This window comes from Eptesicus fuscus, chromosome 7 (genome assembly GCF_027574615.1).
Source record: "Eptesicus fuscus isolate TK198812 chromosome 7, DD_ASM_mEF_20220401, whole genome shotgun sequence".
Taxonomy (NCBI): domain Eukaryota; kingdom Metazoa; phylum Chordata; class Mammalia; order Chiroptera; family Vespertilionidae; genus Eptesicus; species Eptesicus fuscus.
Genome location: NC_072479.1, coordinates 87,602,768 through 87,628,856, shown reverse-complemented (window position 1 = coordinate 87,628,856; position 26,089 = coordinate 87,602,768). Strand labels below are relative to the sequence as shown.

The 26,089-nt window shown below is 48.2% G+C and overlaps 1 protein-coding gene across 1 annotated transcript in view; it reads right to left on the bottom strand.

The window, feature by feature from the left end:
• Nucleotides 1–26,089, bottom strand: part of VWF (von Willebrand factor) — a 115,683-nt gene that overhangs the window by 81,132 nt on the left and 8,462 nt on the right. The window contains exons 4-10 of the mRNA XM_008144811.3: nt 24,002–24,104; nt 23,499–23,707; nt 20,518–20,636; nt 7,813–8,029; nt 6,005–6,127; nt 4,806–4,917; nt 3,727–3,773 (exon numbers count right to left, since the gene is read on the bottom strand). Coding sequence (XP_008143033.2) covers nt 3,727–3,773; nt 4,806–4,917; nt 6,005–6,127; nt 7,813–8,029; nt 20,518–20,636; nt 23,499–23,707; nt 24,002–24,104 — 930 coding nt within the window. The remainder of the gene's footprint in view (nt 1–3,726; nt 3,774–4,805; nt 4,918–6,004; nt 6,128–7,812; nt 8,030–20,517; nt 20,637–23,498; nt 23,708–24,001; nt 24,105–26,089) is intronic.

Below are 26,089 nucleotides of genomic sequence, written 5' to 3'. Positions count from 1 at the left end.
CCAGGGTACCTAGAAATGCATGCTTCCACTGAACAGGCGTAGGCCCTGGCTTACTCACCGTTTTCTCTGTTAGTCGGAAGGGAAGTTTACCTTCCTTCCCGGAGGCTTTCAAAACAGGCGGCTTGAACAGGCAACCCAAGGTTGAATGATGGGGCTATGTCAGAATGCATCAGAAATTATCCCAAACCAAACATGCAACAAGTGTACCAAGACTCCACACCTCCCCTCAAGACCGGGCAGGTCCACAAGCAGGTCCACAGGCTGCCCACACCACCAGCCCAAGGTAGGTTCTGGCTCTGTCTCACCCTCCTGCACCCCCTGCACCAGCCATACCCCACTTCACACCACCCCTCCCCATTCTGGGCCCCTATGGGCACCAGCCTGAACCTGCTTGATGAAGCGGCTGTGGCTGTGAAGATGAAAATAGCTAACATTTACTGAGTGCGGGCTGTGTGTCGCGTCACAACAGTTTCCATGGGATGAAGCTGCTGTTATCATCCCTATTTTACAGGTGAGGAAACTGAGGCTGCAAAGGATTAAGCAGTTTGCCAAAAGTCAGCCAGCTAACAAGGGGTGGAACTGGAATTCCAACCGGGCTGCCTGCATCCCCAGCCCATGTCCCCAGCCCCAATACTATGCTACCTCTCCGTGCCCAAAGGATTTGGGCCACAAATGGAAAGCCCTCCTCTTACACCTGCCCAGTTCCAGAGAAATACCTTCCACATTCTTCTGTTGGGAGTCTGAAATCCCGTAACCAGAGCTTTATTTGTTTAAGGAACAGTCAGTCCCTCTTCACAGGCATGCTCCTTCCTCATTTACCCCAAGCAAAACATTTACGGTTCAATGGGAACTAAATTAGCAGAGCTGCTCTGGGCAGCATGTTTTGTAGAAGAAGGAAAGAGAGACTCAGGGCTACAGAAAGGGAGTCTGCAGGCGATGGGGAAACCAGTTTCGACTGGGGCTGCCCTAATTCCTAACCAGATTAGAGGTATGAGAGAGCAATGAAGATTCAAGAGTACATTGCAGCCTGGCTGGATGAAGGTTTTACAAGACCATGGCTTCTATCTTGGCTGTTCCCCCCTCACTCTCTCGACATCGCTCATCCTAGAGGAAGCCAGCTGTCACATCATGAGGCAGCCCCATGGAGGGGTCCACATGATGAGGGACCAAAGTCTGCCAACTATGCATGATGGAGCTTCGGAGTGACCCCCTCACCCTGATGGAGATTTCAGATAAGACCACAGCCCAGTCAATAACTTGACTGCAATTTCATGAGCAACTTGGGCTTCACCCAGACTCCTAACATGCAGAAGCCCTGAGATAATAGATGTGTGGTGTTTGCTAAATTTGGGGGTAATTTGTTACACAGCAATAGACAACTAGTACACTCTCATCTTATTCCAGGCAATCAAAACCCATCTCTTTATTTCTAAGACAACGTCAGCTCTTCCAGGGACTGCAAAGAAGCCCAGTCTGTTCTTTGCTTGGCTAGGCAACAACCAACTAAACTCCAGAACTAAAAATAGAGGGTCAGAGCCAGGGCTTTGAATAGGTAAGCAATAGCTTAGTAGTGGTGTTGGAAAAATATCAAACCACTCAGAAGATCATAGAGTTAGAGCTGGTTATCCTCCCATCAAGGCATCAAGAAAATGTCTTGCATTCTCAGCAAAGGTATTTTCTAATTTTTTAATTAAAGACCAAGGGATTGTATTGTCTACCCCAGACCAAGCATTCTATCATTTACACAGTGGGTGTAAAGATAATTGTTGGACGGATGGAAGAATGGAAGGATGGATGGTTGGAAGGATGGATGGATGGATGGAATACCCTCCCTATAGAAAGTGATTATTCAAGAATTCCTAATCTGGTAGTCAATCTGACAAAACATAATAAAATGAATCCCTAATTCCATCCACTGTGGCTCACAGATCTTATACTAGAACTGCTTATTATTTAGAAAAATTACAAATTTTTTCACAGGTCAATTGCAGCAACTTCATATGTCTTTCAAAGGACTCCTCAGGTCTTTCACGGGGTTTAATTATGTTAAATTGGAGCATTAATATCACTTGCAAGAGCAATCTTTTGTCCTTTGTGCTTCCTTCAAGAATTGCACAGAAGATAAACCAGCTAGTTGGCCATCCCTGGGCCAGATTAGTTGACCTACCTCTAGTGCCCACTTTCCATCTAGTTCCAGAACTTACCCAGTGTAGAGGGCACTGGGTAAGGTCCTAAGTGACCCTAAAGTTACAGAACCCACATATGATCCCAGGTATCCAGCTCAACCCCCTGTTAGCCCACCAAAGCCAATGGGGCCTCTTGGGTCCACAGGGAAGGAAGCCTGTTATCTGGCTGTTTGCCTTGTAATTTTTTATTGCACTCTACAAGCATGGGGACCCAAAAGTAGTATCCACCATGCAAGTTGAGGTCTTAAACTGAGTGTGGGGCCTCTCCAGAGGTCATGAAGGATGGAAAAGATCCTCCTGCAAAGGGATGAATCAAAAACTAGGAGAGAGCCCTAGCTGGTGTTTCTCTATGGTTAGAGTCAGCCCGTGTACCAGAAGGTTTCAGGTTGTATTTCTGGTCAAGGGCATATACCTGCATTGCAGGTTCCATCCCTGGTCCTAGTCAGGGTTCATGCAGGAGGCAACCAATAGATGTGTCTCTCTCATATCAATGTTTCTTTCTCTCTCTCTCTCTCTCTCTCTCCCTCTCTCTCTCTCTCTCTCTCTCCCTCTCTCCTCCTCCCTTCCTCCCTCCCCTTTTCTCTCTCTGCCTCCCTTCCACTCTCTCTAAAAAGTAATGGGGGAGGGGGGGAATATCCTCAGGTGAGGATTAACAACAACATCAACAGAAAACTAGGAGGGAAAGTAAAGGGACGGGCAAAAGTAGAAGTCAGGCAGTTGTGACTTTGAGTCCTGTCTCTGTTGTTTAGCAGCTGTGTGATCTTGGGCAAGTTATTTATCCTCTCTGGGTCTGTTTCCTCTTTTGTAAAATGAGAATACCTTGTACCTCACAGGTTGTTGTATTGAGGAAATACATGTAAAATGCTTAGCATACTGCCTAACACATAGCAAACCACATGAGTGACCACAAAGGGGGAAACCATCAGGAGAAGAGCCATGGTCTTTGGAGGGTGAGGCAGAAAGGAGTTTAGAATGGGAAAAGTTTGCAGTAAATAGAATATAGAGTTTGGGGCCAAACAAACAGAGGAGAAAGTAAAGGGCAGGGATTATAAGACAACTTTTCCTAAATAGATTTTCCATGGTGGGGACAGGGTAGGAGGAATCATTTGGGGGTCTGATTTCCCTAGCTCTTGGACCATGCCCAGGTCTTCCCTATCAGGCATTCCAGAAAATTCCAGAAATTCTAACTTCAAGCTTAAAGAATCACCAGGCCTTCTTCCTCTTAATTTTCCAAAGAATTTGAGTCATCTTTGATCAGTCAACCGTGACCTTGCAATTTTTATAGCTCATTTTTCAACCTTAATTCTTTTTCTCATCAGGTGATAAAACAGAACAATAAAACCTTAGCCCAAGTGCGTTCTCCCTCAGCTGGCCCATGAGTGGGTTAGCACAGCTGGTACCTGAAACCAGAGCTGTGGTCAAGGGGTTGTATCCAGCCTGTGCAGAGAAGCCATCTTCTGCTTGCCTTGATGTGTGGCTAGTTGGGGAGGACATACCTCTTCATTCAGAGAAGGCAGAGAATGAGCAAAAGGTCGCCTACCTGGACATTCTTCATTGCTGCAGATCCACAGGCTATTTCTGCAAATGCTGTTGGGGAGAGAAGCACAGGTCATGCAAACGCCAGATACATAATCAATTTGAGAGCTCCCCGCATGTACCACAGCTCTCAAAGGAAGGGATATGGGAAAGAAAAGGAGCTGATGCTGGAGGGCCTTTGTGAGGTTAAACAAGTACAGGACAGGTTAAACAAGTACATTCCTTTGGCCACAGAGGAATCTTGGAGAGTGTCAAAGGGAAGAAACCCTGACAGAGAATTAGACAAAATAAAAAAGCTAGGGGGTCCAATGTCCCCACCCAGTCACTAAGCAATCAAATTCCTTCTTCTGCCCTGGCCTGGTGGCACAGTTGGATGGAGCATCATCCTGTACACCAAAAGGGTTGTGATTTTGATTTCCAGTCAGGGCCCATACCTAGGTTGCGTGTTCAATCCCTGGTCAGGGCATGTATGGGAAGGGAAGACAGGAAAAAAACATTGCTTTGTTGTTCCACTTATTTATGCATTTCTTGGTTGATTCTTGTATGTGCCCTGACTTGAGATTAAACCTGCAACCTTGGCATTTCGGTACTACACTCTAGCCAACCGAGCCACCCGGCCAGGGCCAGAGGAGCTTCTTGATGAAATGATTTGAGCTAATCAGAGAGGACAGCCCAGCCTGGGCCTGGCCTATTGCAGAGAACCATGGAAAGCAGGCCTGCATGAGTGTCCATGGGCACTGCTGTCGCCTTCCACCTAGTAGATAAATGATCTCAAGGAGAGAAGAACTGTCTCATTACAGCATAGTTTGGGAGAAAGCTACAGATGCGGTTTGCATGTAAAATACTTCCTTCCCTGACCTCACCTCCTCTAGGCATATCTGTAATATAATCCTTGTGTTGGATCACTGACTTCCATGCCTTTCTCCCAACCTCACCTCCCCACCCCTCCCCACCCCCACCAATCTCAACCTCTTCTCCCTCAGCCCAGGCCAGGTCCTATTCCACCTGCCTCTGCCCCCACTGCCCCACCTTCCCCCCGCAGCCCCTGGCGGCTCTCCCAGACCACACTGCCAAGCCCATTACCAGGTGTTGCAGTCTCTCGAGAGGGAGGCACCTGGAGGGTACCGCTTCCCAGAATGCACACAGGAACACTCCGTGCTTTCCACACAGCGGCCTTCATCAAGGAGCTGTCCCACTGGGTTCAAGGACATCAAGACACAGTCTCAACCTTGTCATCATGATTACTCGTCTCACAACTATAGAATCCCCGTGGGTGACCATCAGCTTAGGGCTTCTTCCAGGAAGCTCTAAGGATTGTTCTGTGATGTTCATCTTTCACATTAGGGCAATATGAGGGAGGGGGTTGTTAACCTCCACTCTACTGATGGAGAAACGGGGAACGAGTTTTGTTCAAGGTCTCTCAGTAGGGAAGTCATGTGTCTAGGCCAGTGATGGCGAACCTATGACACGCGTGTCAGCACTGACACGAGTAGCCATTTCTGATGACACGAGGCCGCATGCCGAGGATGAAACATTTGCGACTAGAGTCTTGGAGTTAGTTTTTTCCTCAAAGTGACACACTACCCGAGTTATGCTCAGTTTTTTGGTGAAGTTTGACACACCAAGCTCAAAAGGTTGCCCATCACTGGTCTAGGCTGAACACTTCTCCCAGGAAGCCCAAAGAACTTGTGTGACGTTTACCTTTCACATTAACTCTAGGAGGGAGGGAAAGTTGATTCATCTCCATTTTACAAGTGAAATCAAAGCAGGAGTTTTGTTCAGGGTCTTCCGGTAGGAAAGTCATGAGTCAAAGCTCACAGGACTCACTTTTAAAGAACTGAACAGGGTTTTTTCACCAAAGCTCACGAAGGCTCTCCTGAGAAAGACTTCCTAGTGCGAAGCTCTTTTTCAGCTGAGCTCACATGGCAAACCCAGAAAACATTTAAAAATGTCTTTCTCCCAGACCAGTTCCCTGACACTTAACTGGGAAAACAAAACTGCCATCAGATTGGGCCACGTGCCCCCCAAACAAAGTCCCTGTTGGCACCCAGGCCATGCTTCTGTTTCCTAGACACACATGCTTTCATGAATACAGTACAACAGGAAAACATAAAAATAGATGCCAGCTCGATCCTGACCACTCTGTATGAAGACTTTTTAAAAATAAATAAAAGGCCTCTGGTTTCGGCGACGGGGATCTCACACAAGTGGCTTTCATCTGGCCTCCCCAGGCCAAGCGCTGGCAAGGCCTCGGGTTTGTAAATAAAGTGGGAAGTTATTACCAGCGCAGCTGCAGCCATCCACACATTGCTCCTGACACACTTCGTTGATTTTCAGGCTCTGGCAGGTCCTGGTGCAAGGGGACACACACTCCTTGTACTCCATGCCAGCAGGGCACGCCGGTCCTGAAACAGAAAGCTCAGGAGTCTCGCCAGGGCAGCTCCCCCGCATCCAGCATCTCACAGGCCACGCTGTACTTAGGCCCCCTTGGTCTGCTCCCCTCTGTCTCCAGGGCCTCAGGGGCCACCTCCACCCCAGTGACAGCCCAGAAGCCAATGTCCCACCCAAGATCGTCCCACCCAACCATCCCTCCCCTGAAGGAACATCTTTCATCTTGGAGAGCCTGGCTAAGACCCAGCAGGGTCACCTGGGAGCACCAACCCTTCTTCTTGGTCATCTGTTCTCCATGAACAACTTGACTTTTTTCTCTCTTTTTTTTTTTTTTTTTTGGCACTTTTATGCTCTCTCCCTTTCAGCTAAAACCCTCTCAGGGTGAAACCACGCTCCTCTAGGCTGAAAATGAATGGTCTCCTGGGGCCAAGCAAGGAGTACATGATGTCCTCAACCATCCTCCTCTGAGGGCCCCTCTTCCTCCTAAAACTGTCCCCAATCAAATGCCCCACCCAGCACAAGGCCTATGCCAGTCACACCCACCTTCCCTGTGTTTATTCCCACTGTGCCGCAGGGCTGCCTCCAGAGCCTGTCACCTCGCATCTGGCCTCCCTGCTGGACCCAGCAACGCGTGGGCAAGGGCTGGCTCTCCTCCTCTCTCTCCAACCCCGTGGCTGTCTGACCCAGGCCAACTGAAGGACCGGTACCCTTTTCTGGGTTTCACAAGACCAAGCAATCGCCCCCAAAACTCTTCTCTTCCAAGATCCATCAGGTATCTCCCCCGCCCTACTCCAAAGGCCTAAAAAGAACAGCCCCCCCACCTTCAGAGCAGAGGCCAATGGCTACCAGCCACCTTTCTCACATTCCCCAGCAAACACGAAAGGCTCTAACTTATAAGCTGAGAAAACACAAACTGAAGACTGTGTGTGTGGTGTAGTTGGCTGGCTCCCCCATCTCCATGGGCCGGTGTGACCTGTCTAATTATGGCAGACTGGCTGTTCGTCTGCCCGGCTCTGGTCAGCGGAGTGTCTGGGGAGACAGGAGGCTTCTCCCAAGGTGACCCACAGGCTCCTACTTAATCATGATAATTTGGGGATGGTGACAATGTCAATGACCAGGGACCTGACGAAATTAGAAGGTCAAAACCACAGGCGCCACGAGGTGAGGTGGAGGGAATGTGAGCGTTGGGCCTGCAGGACAGAGGCTGATTTAATGACAGGGAAGGACTTAATGAAAGCCTGCCAGGATCACCAGCCCCAGCCGGGACACTTCGGCCAACTTCCTGCTCTGTGACAGGCAGTCAACACAGGTATGAGCTGAAGCTGCCGCATTGCTGAGATCTGGCCGCAGACAGAGAATGTTTTTGTGTCCAGGGGATGGAGTTTCTGGGGGAGTCCAAGTGAAGCATGGCACGAGAACAGAGGCAGGAGAAATGGCTTGTAGACCTTGGGAAGGAAGGCCTTTTGAGCCTCATCACAGACTTTAAGGGAGGGGACTCCCTCTGTGGGCCAGCACTCTGGCCAGGTGACAAAAGGGCAGAGGCTGTATAGAAATTAGATCCAGAAACTGGTGGCTCTGTAGGCCCTGGCTGGCTGGGGCATGGTAAAGGCTTACGATTGTGGGACACCCCAGGACAGACACCACTTTTCCCCAGGCCCTGAGTGCCTCCCCAACCAGGGGGGGCGTGGGAGTGACTTACGGCATTCGCTGTGCTCGGTCCAGCCGTACAGCACCATCCCCTGGTGGGCGCAGGCCCGGGCATACTCCAGGAGGGCCGCGCAGGGGCACCTCAGCCCCTGGGTGCAGGTGCACAGAGTCCTCTCACACAGGGCCACGAAAGGCTCGGGGTCCACCAGCGGGTGGCAGCGGGCGAACACCGAGGCCCTCTTCAGCAGCTGGCACTGCTCCCACGGGCCCTGCAGGAACAAGTGCCACCTCGGTGAGCGCAGCAGCATGTGGCCCCAGCTCTTCACTGCGTGCACTCAGTGTCCCCTGATGAAAGCCTGCCAGGATCTCCATACAGGGACAGTGCCTGCGCCTAGTAGGTGCTTATCAACAGTTACCAAATTAAACAGTCCATCAATCAAAGGAAAGATATTGGACTTGTGCTATGTGAACTGCACTGACACTGTGAGATTGCCTTAAACCCTGGAAGTGCAGAGTCCAGGGCCCTTGGACTGCAGCGGCAGTCAGTGTCCCCTGAGGGGAAAGAGCAGAGAGGGAGAAAACAGTGGGAAGAATGCTGAACTTGGAGTTCATGTGGAACTCCGCAAGAGGACATGTGACTTCGGAGCCAGGCGTGCTGATCAGCTTCTGTTTTGCACTGACCTGGTCACTTCTGCTCCCTGACATTGACCATAAATGAGGAGTGGGACAAGTTGTGTAAAGTAGACATTCCTGGGCCTTACCCTCAGAGATTAAAAATTTCAGTATGAGGGGGATGGAGCTCAGCAGTTCCTTTTCCCAACATTCCCCAGGAGACTCCTGGGACCAGAGGGGACCAGTTCCCAACATGAAAAACATGCTAGGTTCTACAAACTGCCCCAGAGACACTCTACCAGGCAAGGGCTCTTCTTGGGTTTTAGCACTTTGCTGATACCCTCAACCCAATAACACAAGGCAGGCTTAGAACTGTTGTCGATTACTCCTGTAACATGCTAGTATAAACAAACACTCCTCAGTGTTGTACTGGCAAACATCTCTGCACTCTGTGTTTTAACGATTCTAAATGAACATCTTTTTCACAGTTCCACCTCTCTGAAATTGGAGTGCAGCTTACAATTGCTGTCACACTGGAAGTGGCAGGGTTTTTTTGTTTTGTTTTCTTTTTATATATATTTTAATTGATTTCAGAGAGGAAGAGAGAGATAGAAACATCAATGATGAGAGAGAATCATTGATCTGCTGCCTCCTGCATGTCCCCTTACTGGGGATCAAGCCTGCAACCCAGGCAGGTGCCCTGACCAGGAATTGAACCCTGACCTCCTGGTTCAGAGGTTGATGCTCAGCCACTGAGCTACACCAGCCTGGCAGTTTTTTCTTTCTTAGTGATATACTGTACTTGAAATAATGGTGTGTCTTAGAATCAACAATGCCTTCGATTTGACGTTACACAGTATTGCCACTAGGAATGGGTGTGTCATTGCTTCCATTCACAGACATGCCTTCCAAAGGGAAGCCAGCAGTTGGTGAAAGGACTTCAGCTACAGAGAGAGAAGTATAACGGTATCTAAACAGAAGGGCTGAGTTCTGAAGGGTAAACCAGAGCAAATCCAGTCTGCTCACACTGTACAGAGGGTGGCCAGAGCAAGGCTGCATAAACCAAGAGCCAGGGGCCAGGCCTCATCTTTTGTGGCACCATGAAGATCCCGGAGGAATGGAAATCTGACCCAGTGCTGCTCAGCATCCTCCAGAACCATCCTGGCAGCACCAGGGATGTGTTGTGGTCCTAGGGAAATCTGTGTCCTGCTCCGGGTGCCACTGAGTGGGGCCCTGCCTCCCACCCAGGCCGCACAGAGTCTGCAATCAGAGCCAGGCAGGCGGGGCAGCATGTCACAGACGCACCCTGATTGCAGCCGGCCCAGAAAGAGAAAGGGGAGGCACAGAGGAGGCACAGGGCCCAGATGGCCCAAGCAGTTGGGCGCGGCTGGTTCCCTCTGCACCTTAGAAAGCTACAGCTGTGAACTTGTGGGTCAGGACCATTAGCAGCTCTGCGTGTTGGGGGCCAACTGCTGACAGCAGCACTCCCTCCATGGCCCACCCTCCTGACTTACGCCCTTGGGGTTGGACCCCGCCCCCCCCCCCCATGGCACCCACTGTGTGGCTGGGGAAAAGCATGGGCTTCAGCCCAGCTCGGCCACTAACTGGTGGGGACTGAGACACCTCATTAGAGAAGGGTGTCCTGAGTACAATGGGACCATTACAGGACTGTCTCATGGGTGATGTGAACACACAGGGCCTGACACTGAGCAAAGCTATCAACAAAGGAGGACTACTCTGGTGGCCGCATGACCACCGAGGGTTCGGTGATACATGCATCCTCCCATTGGCCACCGCACGCATTTCACGCAAGGAAAACAGGTTTCTGAAGACTTTGTCAGGAAGAGTCCTGCCCTGGACCTGTTATGACTTCACAGCCCCCAATCCAAGTTCCACCTCTTCCTATGCTAGTGCCGTGACCTTGGGCTATTCCTTAACCCATCTCTTGGGGGAGATGGTGATGAGGATAACAATAGAGTCTACCTGAAGAGACTGAGGTGAAGGTTGAATGGAATAATGTATGTGAAAGTTTAAACTAATAACTGGTGACCCCGTATCTTCATCATTATCAATATCTTGGTCACCAGAGAGATCCCTTCCACTGCCCCTCCTGCCATTAGGTTTATCCTCCAGGATGGTGAGCAGGTCACCAGCAGGACAGAAGGACATCTTTGCCCTTTCGCTCTGTCTCCATCTCTCCGGGCCCGTATAAGGATGAATGGTTGCAGTGGCAACATTATCACTTCACTACTATCTTGGGGGTTCCCCAGGGAACAGAGGAGCAGCTTTTGTTATTCTTTGATTCGGGAGGGTCACAACCCTCCAGAACAAAGTGGGTTTCTTTGTAGTGGAAGGATGAGGGAGGAGCCTCCCTGTTGTAATAGACGGGTCTGAGAATCTCCTGGGGCTCGGGGAGGAGGCCTCAGCCACACCCTCTGCCACATCAGCAATGACACTCAAAACATGGGGTTGCTGGACTCTTAAAGAGTAGCTGAGGCCACCCTGAGAGGGCCCAATGCTCAGCTCTTGCTTACCTCTTTCCCCACCCGCAAGTTAAAATCAGAAAAGAAGAAAAAAAAAAATGAAGAAAGCAACTCCATGGGTTTTTCCTAGTGCTTGCTGAGATCACCTGCTCTGTAGGACAGTGGCTCAGAGCTGTCCCTGCACCACAGGAGTACCTCCTGCAGGTGCGGGGACAGGGCACCTAGGGTGCTCACTAGCAGGACACAATAAAGCCAGAGGAGAGAAGAGACCCAGGCGTCCAGCGCCCCATACCCTGTCAGAGTGGCAGCGGGCAGAGTCCAGCACGGCCGCCTCCAGCTGGCCCCAGTCCGGTTTTTCCTGTTCAGAGGAACGGTGGGAACAGTACACCAGCACATTTCCGGGGAGGTTCCTTGAGATATTAAATGGTTTACAGAAAGTCTTAGAAGAAGGGTGTTTTCTGGTTATTGTCTGCAGGATGGGAGTGGATTTCTACAGAAACAGCCACCTCCCTTCTTAGTATAATTCCGTTGGCCTCTACCGTTTGCACCTGAAATCTGACTAGGATTTCTTCCTTGGCAGAGACAAAAGGAGGGTTCTGCCCCCCTCCCCCCATCTTGCCCTCCAGTCTTCCTCTCAGCCCTGGCTGCACTTGGCCTACTAGAGTGACCACAGTCTAAGGGCCGGGCAGGATTGCCAGCCACCAGAGCTGCAGCACGGCCCCCCTCTGGCTGCTAGCCCTGCCCCCAGGCTTCTCTGTTCTACCACAGGTAGCCCTGCCAGCCCCAGCCAGGTCCTGAGACAAGATGCCTCCACAGACATAAATCTGAGTGTGAGCCACACCCTGACCAAACCTTCACTTACAAGATTGGCTGTGTGGCCGAAACCGGTTTGGCTCAGTGGATAGAGTGTCGGCCTGCGGACTCAGGGGTCCCGGGTTCGATTCCGGTCAAGGGCATGTACATTGGTTGCGGGCACATCCCCGGTGGGGGGTGTGCAGGAGGCAGCTGGTCGATGTTTCTCTCTCATCGATGTTTCTGGCTCTCTGTCCCTCTCCCTTCCTCTCTGTAAAAAATCAATAAAAATATATTTAAAAAAAAAAAAAAGATTGGCTGTGTGGCCTCGAGGTCTCCAGCAGTGTGTCCAGGTGAGCATAAAGGACAAACCTGATAGTGTCCCAGACCAGTTTAGAGGGCCCAGTTCTGGCTGCTTAGGAAACAGCTTGGCCAGGCCTCCCAGGATCTGACCCTGGCCTACCTCTCTAGTTCATCCCTCCCCCTCCCCATCTCCTAGGTGACCAATGGTTTCCTAAAGAAATCAAGTTGTTTCAGAGACCAGTGCATCATCCACTCCCCCAAGCTGACCCTTCAGAGGCCTGAAGACACCTTCAAAGAACCCAAACCTCCTCAGAGAAAGGTGAGATAAATACAGCCTTTCAGATTTGGAAACTGAGGCATGGAGAGGATAAAGAATTTACAGCTCGGCGGTTCAAAAAGTGTGGTTCAGGGGCTCCCTACAGACTCCCAGGATCCTTTCAGGGGTCCATGAGGTCAAAACCATTTTCATAACACCATCAAGATGTTATTTGCCCTTTTTGCTCTCATCCTTTCGCAAGTGCGCAGTGGAATTTTCCGAGGCTACGTGACGTGTGACATCACAGCAGACTGAGTGCAGGAGCCAATCCGAGAATCCAGCTGATTTCTCAGAAGCCAGAGGGTGAAGAGATTTGCAAAACTGAAACAATGCCATCCCAACCATGTTTTTGTTTAGCATGTGTAGTTATTTTTATTAAAAGATGTTATTCATGTAAAATATTATGTCTATTGTTTTTAAATGAACTAATATGATTTAAATTTCTCAGTAATCAACATAAATAAAATCTTTGGCATCCTCATTCATTTTTAAGAGTGTAAAGGGGTCTTGAGATTAAACCATTTGCAAACTGCTGAACTAGTAAGGGGGTGACTCAAACCTTCATTGCATCCACAGGCCTGTCACCTGCCACCAAACCACAGTTTACATGGTCTTCCACACCCTCGATGCACCTACCCCACTTTGTTTCCTAACAGTTGGAGTAGAAGACAGTGCAGCTCAGTGGATGTAGCACAGGTTCCAAGCCCCTTCTAACTTCCAAAATGTGTGACTAATAAAATCATCTCACCTTGCTGCACCTCGGTTACCTCACTGTCAAAGAGGGAGAGTGTGGAGGAGGTGCAAAGTCGCCCAGGATCTATTACTTCTTTCTTAGTCAAAGGACCTTCGGTTTCCTGTTTTCCCCTGTACACACAGGCACTGGACTAAAGATTCCATTCCCAGACTCCCTTGCAGCCAGAGTAGCCATGTGAGTAAGCTTTGCCCAATAGAATAGAAGCAGAGGATCCTGTGCAACTTCCAGAAAGTGTCCTCAAAGGAGAGGTGGTTCCTTTTCCATCCGTTCTCTTCCTACTGCTGAGGCTGGGGCCACCATCGGGGCCATGAAATAGAAGCCTCATGCTGATGACAACAGAGAAATAAGACAGAAGGACCTTGGATCCCAGCACCATGGACGGGGTCCTGTACTGGCCCTGGGCATCCCATCCCAAGCTTCTTTACAATGAGAGAGAAATAAACCTCTGCGATGCATAAGCCATGGTTACTCAGGTGTCCTGTCACTCACAGCGGAACCTGCTCCTAACACAAACAGCAATCCCTACCTTAGATGGTTGCTACAAAATAAAATGAAATAGGATTACACAGGAAGGTAATCGAGTGCTTAATAAGTATTATTATTGGCTCACTGTCAACATCAGCCCAATAGTTCGAAAATGGCCTCTCCTCAGCTCTCTGCTAAGCCAACCTGGCAGGGAGACAAAAGGATGGTCAGCTAATTAGTACACTTCCAGCATCTCCCCGGCTCCAATGCCGGGCATCAGCTCCTCTGTCTCCCTTCATCTCTTGTCCGTGGTGCTAGAAGCTGGCAAGAGAGCTGCAGCCCCAGCTCCATCAATCCGTGACCTCACCCTGCCTGGGTGGGTGTGCAGACCCACTTGTGGCCCATCTAATCACATTTTCAGTTCATTAAAGAAAGCCAGGCCTCTTCCCTGGAGATGCCACGCCAGTTCAAGGGAGAGGGAGAGAAAAGAAGCGCATCTCCCCAGTGGCAGATGGGGGAGGGGGAGAGTGAGGAGAAAACACAGTAGCAAGAGATCTGAAGCTTAGCTATTGTGTTTGTTCCCGAAGAGCTGACAAAGGAGAAGGGAGGGGGGCATTCCTAGGACCAAAGTGAACAAAGAAAGGAGAGGGTAATACATAAAGTGCAAGATTGTTCAGCCAGGCCCTGATCTTTCCAGCCCTGGTGTGGGTGCCCTGCGGCTGCCCCTGGAGGAGGTGTGGAGGCGCCTAGAGCCTGAACTGGTCCAAAGTAGTGGGTTCAAGAATTTGTCCCTGGGGCAGGGCATCATTTCTCATTGGTCAGCCTGCAAGGATGGATGGGGAAGGGTTCCTGAGTCTATTTATAACTTCTAGGCTGGCCTGGGATTCCCACCCACATTCCAAGATCTGGCTCACAAAGACCCCATGAAACTGGTTGATAGATTTCCACCAAATGGATGTTTTTTGCAGAGTCAGACATTCCTCTCTGAGATAGTTGGGGTACAGCCCTCATGAGAAGGAGCAGCTGGAAATGTCCCAGAAGTCCCCAGCCCTCCAAAGGACCCTCCTCGCCCTCTGTCCTGGTCTCCTGGAGGACTCTGAGTAATTCTCAGGGACCGGGACAGGGCTCAGCTAGCTGAGAGGACCAGGACCAAGTACCAACCAGCCCAGGGTTCCCAGTCTGAGGTCTCCCGAGCTCTGGGGATGGAACCTCTACCTATCCTACTCACAGTGAGAAAAGATAATCAGCTCTTATCACAGAGTTGATTCCCCTGAGCTGCCATTACGCTTACCATGCTTTTGACAATTCATCATTTACTATCCAAGGTAGCGTGCGTGTGGTTCTCTTTCATGTTTATTCAATTTCTCCTATGTGTCTTGCCCCTTGAACAAGATTGCCAATCCACCTTGCACAGTTTTAGTATCACCCAAACCACACAACAAATTTCAATAAATACCTACTAGTGGGCACCAGAGGATTCTTGCTCATTCTTGTGCTCACCATGGGGAAGGAGAAGGGAAAGAAAGACACTCAGGGAATATTCTGTTAAAGGTTTTTGAGATTATTACATTAGGGAGGCATTTGAACTGAAAGCTTGAATACTAGAACCTTATCTGTCCCTCCTCAATGATTTGTCAAATACGTACCCTAAAAGACCAAGTACTGCTTCACTTGAGGGAACACTTTGAAACCTTGTGACAGCCTCTGATCCCTACTACAAGGCCAACCCCTGCAAGACACAGTGACCATGGTCACCCCTGCCCCACTGCAAGCCCATGGGCTCACTGTCCCTTCTCCTGCTTTGTATTCAGGGGAGTGAATTTTCTCTAAAGGGGAAGGGTGCTCCTCAGTGTTGGGTAGAGCTGTTTGCCTTGCAGAGGGAAGGCTGAGATGCAGAGCAGGGACGTAAGTAGATGAGGACACAGAGGATCAAGTGAAACCAAGGACAGCACCCTAGATCCTTGGACCTCAGCAAAGCGTACAAAGTAAATCCTCACTCCTTAGCCTACATGTGACTGGAGAGGCTAAGGGAGCAGTTCTCACTCAGCAGCAGAGATAAAGGGGAGGTGGAGGGTGTGCTTGTGTTCAAAGCCCAAGCCTGAGCTAAACATCCGTGGGACACAGTGGGTGGGCACCCTGAATGTAAAACCAGGCCAGGTCACGATGCTCTCCTCTGACAACTAACTCCTTTGGAGGTCCTGGGTCACAAGGGTCTTTCCTTGAGATTTATTGACTTTCCCTGGACCAGACTCTCTGACCACAGTCTCTCTATGAATCACAAGGATTCTACCAAGCAAATGAATGGAACAAAAGTCTTCCCAATCTCCAAGGAAAATCCACTCCAGGCCAAACACCCAATTTAGTGAATGGAAGAGTCAGGGAGTAGAAGCAGGGTGCCAGGAGTAGGCCTGGCCCGTGAGCCCACAGCTCTGCCAGAGCACTTAGCACCTCAGTCAAGCCCGGTGCTTAAATTACCTCTCTCCTGCTTAGTGAGCTCCCTCCCAACACAACTGTGAACAGAAAGAGTACAAAGAACTGGGTCCCTACTTTGTAAATAAAAGGTTTGGGCAATATTTCATGAGGATGTGAAGAGTGAATTATGTTGTCCTCAACAAAATGGGTATTTGGTGTGCCTCTTTGTGCTCTTGAGGAGACATGCTATGGTGGTTCAAAATATAAATGAGTATTTACAAAGGTTAGCTTGTGCAGGACAGGTGACTTCCTGGAGAAGATTACAGGTGAACAGCATGCTGCTTCAGAGGAGGGAGAAGGGGACAAAATGTGAAGACATGAACAGCAAAAGGACTAAAGGAACAAGGGTTGTGTTCACTGTATAAAGGCCAAATTTGGAGCCAGTGGAAAACAGGCAATCTGGGACTATTCACAACTGATGAGAGTACCATGGGATGGGAATTCCTGAATAAGACCTGAAGAAACTAGACTGAAAGGATCTTGCTCCCCCCAGCATTCAAGGACACTCGGGGAGGGCTTTAGCTTCAAGTGGGGATAAAAAGAAAGGAGAAACTTATCAGGGAGCCAAGATGGGCTGCAGAGGGCTGAGCTCTGCATGAGAGCTGGAAAGATCTCAGCAAGGATGCCTCAAAGATTAGACTCTTAAATCAAAGCTAGAGCATCACCTGTCTATCAGGATAGAGCTGGGATAGCATGGATGCAGTGGGCAAGGGGCTGGACTCAGTAGCGTCTAGAATCTCATCCCGTTCTGAGTTATTGTGACTCTGTTCCTAACATTGATGAAAAGAAATTTCTTCTGCTCCAGACTCCTGCCTGAGGTTGATGCTGCTGACAGATGATTCGCCACTGGGGTTGAGTAATAACTGGTGCCCTCAGTCTTCTCAAGAAAGACTGGGCATCTTGAGAACCAACTCTGAGGAGATATAAGGACAGGACTGTGAGGCCAGAGGCATGAAGTGTCCTCACATTCAGACGGCAGCAGCAAAAGCAGAAGATGGCCTTCCCACGCTAGGTAGATGACCCTGAGGAGGAGGATGGTTGCAGGGACTATGCCTCCCAATGGAAGTGAGGCTAAGGCCATGGGCATCAAGTATAGTCTGCAGGCTATACAGTGCAGAGTGGCAACACACCCAAGGGGCCACCATTCACATCACAGACATTGTATATGCGCATGTACACTCTATGTCCTTTTATGTTTATGATGGCAGTTTCCCAGCAGGTGGTGGTAAAGTGTCTTGAGGAAGGGCTGCCTTGTTCTAGTTAACAAGAGCACTGTATGGACTAGCCCAGCCTCCTGGAGCCATCGTCTTCCCATTGCAGATAGTTCTGCCTGACAAAGACAAGATCCCTTCACAACATCCAGCCCTTGCTGACATTCTCCAGACAGACAGAATTTAAAAAAATAAATAAAAAATAAAATTTTAAGGCAACCTAAGGATCTTTCTAAAATGTTTACTGTGCAGTAGATTTGCCTGCAAATCAACATCAATTATACGAGCACTTAGAGCTTGGGGTTTTTTATTACCAGGCCTGCGCCCTGCGACTCCAGCAGTCCTGCCCTGTGTTTGAAAAGCTGAGAAAGCTGCAAATTTGCATGCACTCAAACAAGCCATTATCAGTCCCAGCAGACAGGCTCTGGGTTTTGTTGGCATAACAAGGGAACATTCATCCCTGAGGTATTAGTAATATGACCTGGCTCTCAGAAGGAGTTGACTCCTTGCTACCATCCTGGGAAGACAAGGAAGCACCAGAGAAGTGGGAGAGAGATTCTGCCAGCTCTCAAGGAAATTTCTTAAGTCAATGCAGTCTGCCCCACACAGCACTCTGCCACTGCTCGAGGCCTGGGAGCCACTCTGGCACACATGTGTAAATGATCCCATTTACAGACCTAACTTCTGAACCAGAGGCCCAGTGGGACCAAGCCAGCAGTGCACACTTCCAAAGATCATGTTAATCACCTCCCAGGAGAGAAGTCATGGCATTTCCCAGCCAATGAGGGCGCCCCAGTCACAGACAAACACAGCCTGATTGGCTAAGGCAAAGCCAGGCCTCTCTTCTCAGGTAAACAACCTGAAACCTGCCGTTCTGAGCTGGTGCCTTGGGAGTTCCTCCCAGCACTAAGACCTTGGTAACCAGTTTCTTGGGCTGTTCCCAGGACACTGGTTAGCAAGGACTTGATCTCACCCAGTAGACAACATGAGTAGCAAACTTGCAGCTAGAGCCACCAAAAGGGAGACAAACAAGGTTTCTGGTGGATTCTTCCTCCCTCCCCTTTGTCTCTGGGAGACCAAGCACTCAGTCTCTCTCCTCAACTGGGCCTCAGTGTCAGGTTCTCCATTTGAAAATCCTGTCTTCACCTCCCAATTTTATGGGCAAATGAGACTATTCCTTTGTACTCTGAGGGTGGAGGAGCATTTGCTTAGCACCAAGCTGGCCTGTGTTTGCAAAATAAAAGGTGGCAAAGCTCATATGGCCTCAAGAGTTGATTTGGTGTAAGGTACATGCGCAGCTCCAACCCCACTTCACTGGCTCAGGCACCCCCAACCTTGATCTCACCCCTGCCTAAAAACATTAAAGGGCAGGAGAGGCAAACCATCAGCCAACCACAGAACTGTAAGCTTGGAAATAAAAGGAGGAAATGATAAAATCCCTCTTCCCCCTCCTCACTGTACATTCACCTGCTTAACAAGCAGCTCTAGAAGGAAGTGGGTCACTCCCCCACCCCTCAATGTGGATGGTTCAGCCACCTGGTTCTCCTTCTAGACTCAAGCTGTGCTCAGCTCCCCAAAAGGAATGGGGTGATAATAGGGAGGAAGGAGGAGAAAAAGAATAAATTGGGGAGCTTATGCTGAAAGTGCTGTGTGCTTGGCCTCCTTCTCCCCACTCCCCTCTGGCCATGGGAGCATTCCAGTGGGAACAAAGACAGAGGGAGGGCACCAGGAGGTCTTTCCCACCTAAAGTGTCATCCTCCCAGCACCCCGCACAGGAGGCACAAAGGCCATCTCTGCCTGCAGAAGGTGGGGATAGGGAGCAGTGTTGCCCACACTCTCCCACTCCCATTCCCTTCTCTCCAAGTGGAACGTTCGGGTTTGTGGGATCATAAAGGGCTACTCTGCAGGGAAAAGAGCTGCTAACTAGCTACCGTACAGGTAGAAATGAGGCTGTGTGAAGGGTGGGAGATGCCATCATCTGATTAGGAGGAGGCCAATGATGTGGCCACAAGCCAAGGAATACCGCAGCCACCAGAGCTGGAAGAGGGGGATCTCCCTAGAGCAAGCATGTCAAACTCGCGGCGTGAGGGCCACATGTGGCCCACAATGAATATTTTTGCGGCTCAGCCAATATAACGGTATGTAAGAAACGTTTTAATAAAACTTCCTAACTTAATTTTTACAATAACCTGTTACACATAATTATTAATAACGAACTACAATGTTTGCTAATGACTGATTACTATAATCGTGTTGCATTCATTTCCCTTATGCGCCTTACGCACAGGCGCACCATTTCTCTCCACTAATATTAGCAGTGAATATTTTAGCAGCCAATTGCCACGTCATTAGTCTTGGACTAACTTGTTTGGTGTGTGCAACAGGAAATATTTCGCTTTTGGAGAATAAGAAAAATAGGTTTATTTGCATTACGCTTATTAATTTGTGCAGTTATTCGGTGTCTGGTAAATTAATGTTCAAAAAATATTAATTTTTATTAAAATGTTCTATTATTTTATGTTAATGATTACTCATTTGTTTCAGCCCTTTGTATTCAGCATGTCTCTATCGAAATAAACCTACATGTCTATGAAAATTGAAGCTTTTGTTTTTTTGCAGCCTAACTAAACTTAAACCTTGTTTATTTGGCCTGTGTTAGCCTTTGAGTTTGACATGCTTGGCCTAGAGTCTCAGAGGGGTCAGGCCCTGCTGGCACCTTGATCTTGGCCAGGGAAACTAAATTCAGTCTTCTGACCTCCAAAACTATGAGTGAATGCATTTCTGTTGTTGCAAGCCACTAAGTTCAAGATAATTTGCTACTTACTAAAGCCTCAGGACTCTATTACAATGCCCAAGCTGGTCGCTTTAGGCCCACCTCATCCCTTCCCTCCTCAGTTTCCCCCACTACACATAACCCCCTTCCCAATGATGTGCTGGCCCTCCTATTTGTACTTTAAACAATCACTACTGAGCACCTAAAAAGGAATTGTTTTCTAGTGGCAGAATTTCAGACAGGGGCAGGTGATGATGGCGGTATTTGGGGATAAGAGAGCTTGGAATATAAAGCAGAAACACAGAGTCACTAACTATATCAAGTCGTTAGACCAGATTCATTTTTAAAGTTCCAGGCCCAGAATAGCTTTAGAATTGGAGTTAACCAGACTCTAGCCACAGTTGGTTTTCAGGAGGAAAGGGATCCATGGGAACCCTACATTGAATAGCCAGAGGGACCCACAGAGGTAGGCCCACAGCTCCCCTAGGCAGAGGATCGGAACCCAGATGTCCCTCTGCTTCTTAACTCCAGAAGGCCCACACCATCCAGACCACATCCAGCCTTGGCTGTGCCCACCTGCATTTCCTCAGAGACATTGCAAGGGCTGGTAGGAGGGGATGCCCGTTTGCACCGCTGTTCTCCGCTGCTCATGGCCCAGGAGTTGGCAAAGTCGTAGGGGTCCGAGGTCAAACTCCCTGCGGAGAAAAGTTTCAGGAAAATTAAGCCACATTTATATCGACCCAGGACTTCTGAGTAAAAACTCTAGGTCTGTCATCTCCTGAACCAACTCCCATTAGATTCATACATAGGCATCTGGGGTGGGAGTAGTTTTTGTGCAGCACTCAACATAACATGACAGAGCGCGGGCCTCCGGAGCTCAGCCAGTGTTTGGGGAAGATAGCATGAAAGATAAGGAGTGTGCCCACCCATTCCCGCTTCTCCATGGCTTTGCATGCCATTCTCCCTGTGTGAAATGTTCTCCTCCCCCTTACTGCCTTGACTATCTCAACTCATTCTTCAAGATGTAGCTCCTGAAACACTTCCTCCAGGAAGGCCTTCTGAATAGACTCTGTTCCCTGCCTACCCCCCTACCTGGGTTGGGTGGGCCTCTTCTCTGTGCTCCCTCTCTCAAAATTCTCATCATCCTTTGTGTTGGCATCTTTTTTGTTTCTATTCAATCCCTAATTAACTCTGAGCTCCTTAATTCAGGGTACAGACCGTGTCTCTTATCTTTAAATTCTTATCTGGCAGATTGTGGATACTCAAAATATTTTTACAGAATGAAGGTAAGATGTGACATGGAAACTACACCCTCTAATCACTGCACCCCTGTGCTCTCCAGTATCTGTGCCTTCGGGCTTATAACAATCATGTTACTGTACCCTCTAATCACTGCACCCCTGTGCTCTCCAGTATCTGTGCCTTCGGGCTTATAACAATCATGTTACTGTCAGCTACTCACAACCGGCTGTGAGGACCTCATGGGCTTACATGGCATGGTGCACAGTAGGTGCAGCCAGCAGCAGCATCAATAACACTGCTGAACCTTCATTTCAAAGGAACGTAATGGAGCATTGAGGCAAGCAGCCTTTTTGCACAGCCAGGTCTAGAAGAGTGAAGCATGTTTCAAGGTCAAATAATGAACTGGGAAATAGGAAACATACTACCCCTGGGGAAAGAAAAGAAAAGCAGAACCTTAGAAATGTAGTCAATTGGCTTCTGGGATGTCAGAAAAAAATGCCCCACCAAAGATATATTTACTTCCTCATTCCCTGAACCTGGAATATTTCTTTATATGGCAAAAGATGTGATTAAGTTAAAGATCTTGAAAGAAAGAGTTTATCTTGCATTACCTGAGTATGCCTTAAGTACATAGATCTTTAAAGGGGAGGCAGAGGGAGAACAAACAGAGACACACATAGAGAAGGTGATCTGAGGACAGAGGCAGAGATTGGAATGATACAGCCACGAGTCAAAGATTGACAATAGTGGTTGGAAGAGGCAAGGAATAGATTCTCCCTTAGGGCCTCCCGAGAGAGTACAGTCCTGCCAACACCTTGATTTTGGACTTCTGGCCTCCTAGAATTGTGGAAGAACAAATTTCTGATGTTTTAAGCCATCAAGTTTGTGGTAGAGGGTAACTGCAGGAAACTAGCACATGGGAGAAGCCAAAGGGAAGGGAACTTAAATTTGTGGAGTTTCTGATGTGTGCTGGGCATCATGACAGATGCTGCTCTCTGGGTTCTTGGTTACTCCATACCACACAAACTAGCTCACTTTCTAATATACCACATTAAGAAAGAGGCAGAGAAGCGACTTTGTGTTGGGTGGGGAAAGCCCTAGAGAGAATTGAGACCTATAGGGCCTAGTCTCATCTCTCCTTCTATCACCCTATGTGATCTGGGGTTGATTCCACCATGCTTCTGAGCTCAATTTTTCATATGTAAAAGAAGTGGTTAGACTAGATGACCTCCAAGATTCTTCCATCCCTGACCTCCCATGAAGTGAAACTCTAAGAGCTCAATCTGAAATGAGGCATAAGGATGTCTACTAGCATTACAAATATTCTTGCCAAAGTAAAGACATAGATTTGATTAAAACAATTAACAAACTTAATTCAACAAGTATATATAGAATCCTGCAGCCTCAAAGAATACATACATAGAACAACTGCAAAAAAAAAAAAAGATTATGTGCTAGGCCACAAACAAATCTACCCAAATTTTTAATTTAATTGAGAAATAAAAAAATTTTAATGTTTAGAAATTTTAAAAACATTTTATAGGTTAAGAAAGAACTCAAAATGAGAATTGGAAAATTCATAGAACTAAATGAAAATGAAAATATGTTACAAATATGGTGTGATGCAGCTAACATAGTACTTAAGGAAAATAAATAGCCTTACATGTACATATTGAACAATTAAAAGTTTGAGAAGTCAGTGCTGGAGAAGACAAAAACAACTGATCTTACTATTTTCCAATCCAATGAAAAAAATAGCCAACTGTTTCTTTACACACAGACCCCTTAATCAGAAGGGTAGTCAGGTGATAAGGAAGAAGGGGAACATATACAAATGCTCAGTTTTTGCAAGGGAGCATCACTAATTAAATATTTATGTACTTGAAATTACCAGAACTTAGTAATGATTTTCACATTGTCCACATTACCTGCATTGCTTGTGAACACACACACATGCGGGCACACACATAAACTGGCCTTTGGGGACAATGTTGAGCCCTTTCTTTACAGATCTCACCCATGAAGTTTTTTCATAGTGGTTCATAGGGGTTCGTTCAAACCACACAGCATTTACCAACCGTCTCCCATGTGTAAGTTGCTACAGGGGAATTCAAATTTGAACCAAGTCAGGTTTGAGGAACTCCAAGAAGTCTCGGCAGTGAGATGGAATGCTGAGAGATAAGGTTGGTGGGATACATTGAGGTGAAATCCTGGAGAAGCTGGCGTGCCAGGGGAAGAGCCATAGTGAAGGTTTGTGAGCAGGAAGTCACAAGCATAACCACACCTCCAGGAAATGGCACCCCAGAAAAGCTTACCTTCTTGAGTCCTAAAGTCATCTTCGGCAAAGATGTTAAAGTTGCCACACAGCCCACAGGTCTTGTTGAAGTATCTGTCTGACAGCAGGATTTGGAAGCTGCCACTGCCATCGATCCTGGCCACAAAGCCATAGGCCTCGCTGGACAGCTTGTAGTACCCAGCCTCCGTTTCTAGATACAGCCCTTTGGAGGCATAGGGCATGGAGACACTGGAGGGACAAGGATGAGCTCAGGAAGTGGGCTTCTCAGACATTTTCCGGCTGTCCCTCCCACCCTTCAACCCCAACCCCAGACTAAGGGTTCACACTGGTGCAAAGTGGCTGAGGGCCCGGACCAGCAGTCAGGAGCCCTGGCTCTCGCCCAGCCCTGCTACTGGCTTCCTCTGGACCCATTTACTTCCTGTCTCTGGGCCCCAGCTTCTTCATGTGAAAAATTAGAGGTGGGTATGCAAGGGGTATTCCCAGAGTCCTTTTTAATTCAGACATTTGGGGCTTCTGACTTACCTCTGGTCCCCCTGCAGCACAGTACCATTGACAAACAAATGGATGTCAAAAAATTCCCCGAGATACACAGAGAGGCTCACTCTCTTGCCATTTTGGAAGTCCCCTGAAAGACAAGAGTCAGTAGTGGTTATTATTATTATCCAAAAGAGTTAATACATTTATTTATAATCATCACCTCTATAACCTTATCTCTGTGGAAAACTTCCCCCAAAAGATGTAACAAATGGGCAACAAAAATCTCCCCCAAAATCTCATTGCTCACTCATCTTATTCATCTAGAAACATTTATTGAGTGTTTTCTGGATACATAGCTTTCTAGTAGTCCCTTATATTTCTCAAAATAAAAAATGTAAAAGCATGACCTCTTTCTTCTGGGGGTTTACAATCTAAATATAAAGCAAAGATGAGCATGAAAATATTGACTACATTGTAAGGCAGCAAATAAAAGTGAGTTGTTGGTAACAGGCACGCTAGGATGTGTTACTTAAGATGTTGTTGGACAGCCCTAAACAGGTGCTTTGTTTACAATGGAGATTCACAAGTCCGGCCTCAATATACTGATTTTGACTCTCTGGGAGAAGTTTAGAGATTCTGTCAGTAAAGTCCATCATTCTGTGTGAGGAACTTAATTAGAACACAATATAAAATCTGTTTTGCCCTTAGAGGTTTTTGGATAGCCAAACACATGATAAAATAGTCTCTGACTACATGACAATGGTCCAGTTGTGAGGGACAAACAGAGACACGGGTGGTGGCAGTTACACAAAAGCAGAAAAACAGGTGGAGACACATTTTTGCAACATTATGAAAACCTGGCAACCCCACAGCTAGTTCCTGAGAACAGGTGCTCAAGCAGGGCCCTTGGAATTCAAAGATGACTGAGAGGCCGTGGAGATGAAGGAGACAGAGGAACAGCGTAGAGCCTGACCTCAAGGCTTAGCGTCTGAGAAGCTGATGGAAATAGGGAAGGTGAGGACAGCCAGTGAGGACCAAGATGGAAGATGCTGGAGGAAGAGGGGGAGTACAGTGCCATGAGGCTCCTGTAGAAATGGGGCCTGGGGCTGGGGCCTGGGGCCCAGGCGGAAAGTTAACTTTGGGAATGAGGAAACGTGCCTTCTCCTAACAGGGTCAGGGGAGTGTGGGCTCCAGCTCCTCAACACAAGAGGAGGCAAGGATGTCTGTGGAAGGAAGTCCAGGAAACTTGGGAGGTTCGTTGACATGAGGTCCTATTGCCACAGCTGGGGACACTGATAAAGAGAGTGAAGGACAAAACTGCCTCAGTCACAGCCCAGCAGAGGTCTGCAAGGAGGAGTTCCCCAATGGGGGCCTGAGCTGGACCGAGGCTGCTGGAGGACAGCGGCCACCTGGGACACACACACACACACACACACACACACTCCTAACCAACCAGAATGAGTAAAAACAAAAAAATAGACTTGTTTATGGTGAGAGTTCAGTGAGGGTTGTCACATGTGAAGAACTAGCCCGACAAAAACTCATAAGCATATATGCATAACCCATGGACACAGACAATAGTGTGATGAAGGCCTGCAGTGGGGAAAGGGGATGGGCTAGAAAGGGCCAATGGGGGGAAAAGGGTACATCTGTATAACTTTCAATAATAAGGATAAATTTAAAAACAAAAAAACAAGAACTAGCCCACCAATTTTCAATCTTTTTCATCTCATGGCACATAAACTAATTAATAAAATTCTGCAGCACCCCAAAAAATACATGTTTTGCCAATCTGACAAAAATAGGTATAATTTTGATTCATTCACACCATATTGTTGTTTTGGCTGCTGTCATTTTTAATTTGACAATCTAAGGGAAAAGAGGTCAGTGCCCCTGACTAAATAGTTAGGTATGGCATGTTTTAAAAGTTCGTGCGGCATACCTGTTGGAAATCGCTGAACTCGCCCATTCTAAGACTAGAGTTTTGAGTGATACGGTGTTAGCAGCTCAGAGATCACCAGGAAAGGCCCGAGTCCACACACCACACTGTGCAGAGCTCCAGACCCACCGTCAGGAGTCAAAGGAGACGCCAGCCGAGATGAAGGGCTTTCATCCTGTTTGACTAGAGTCTTG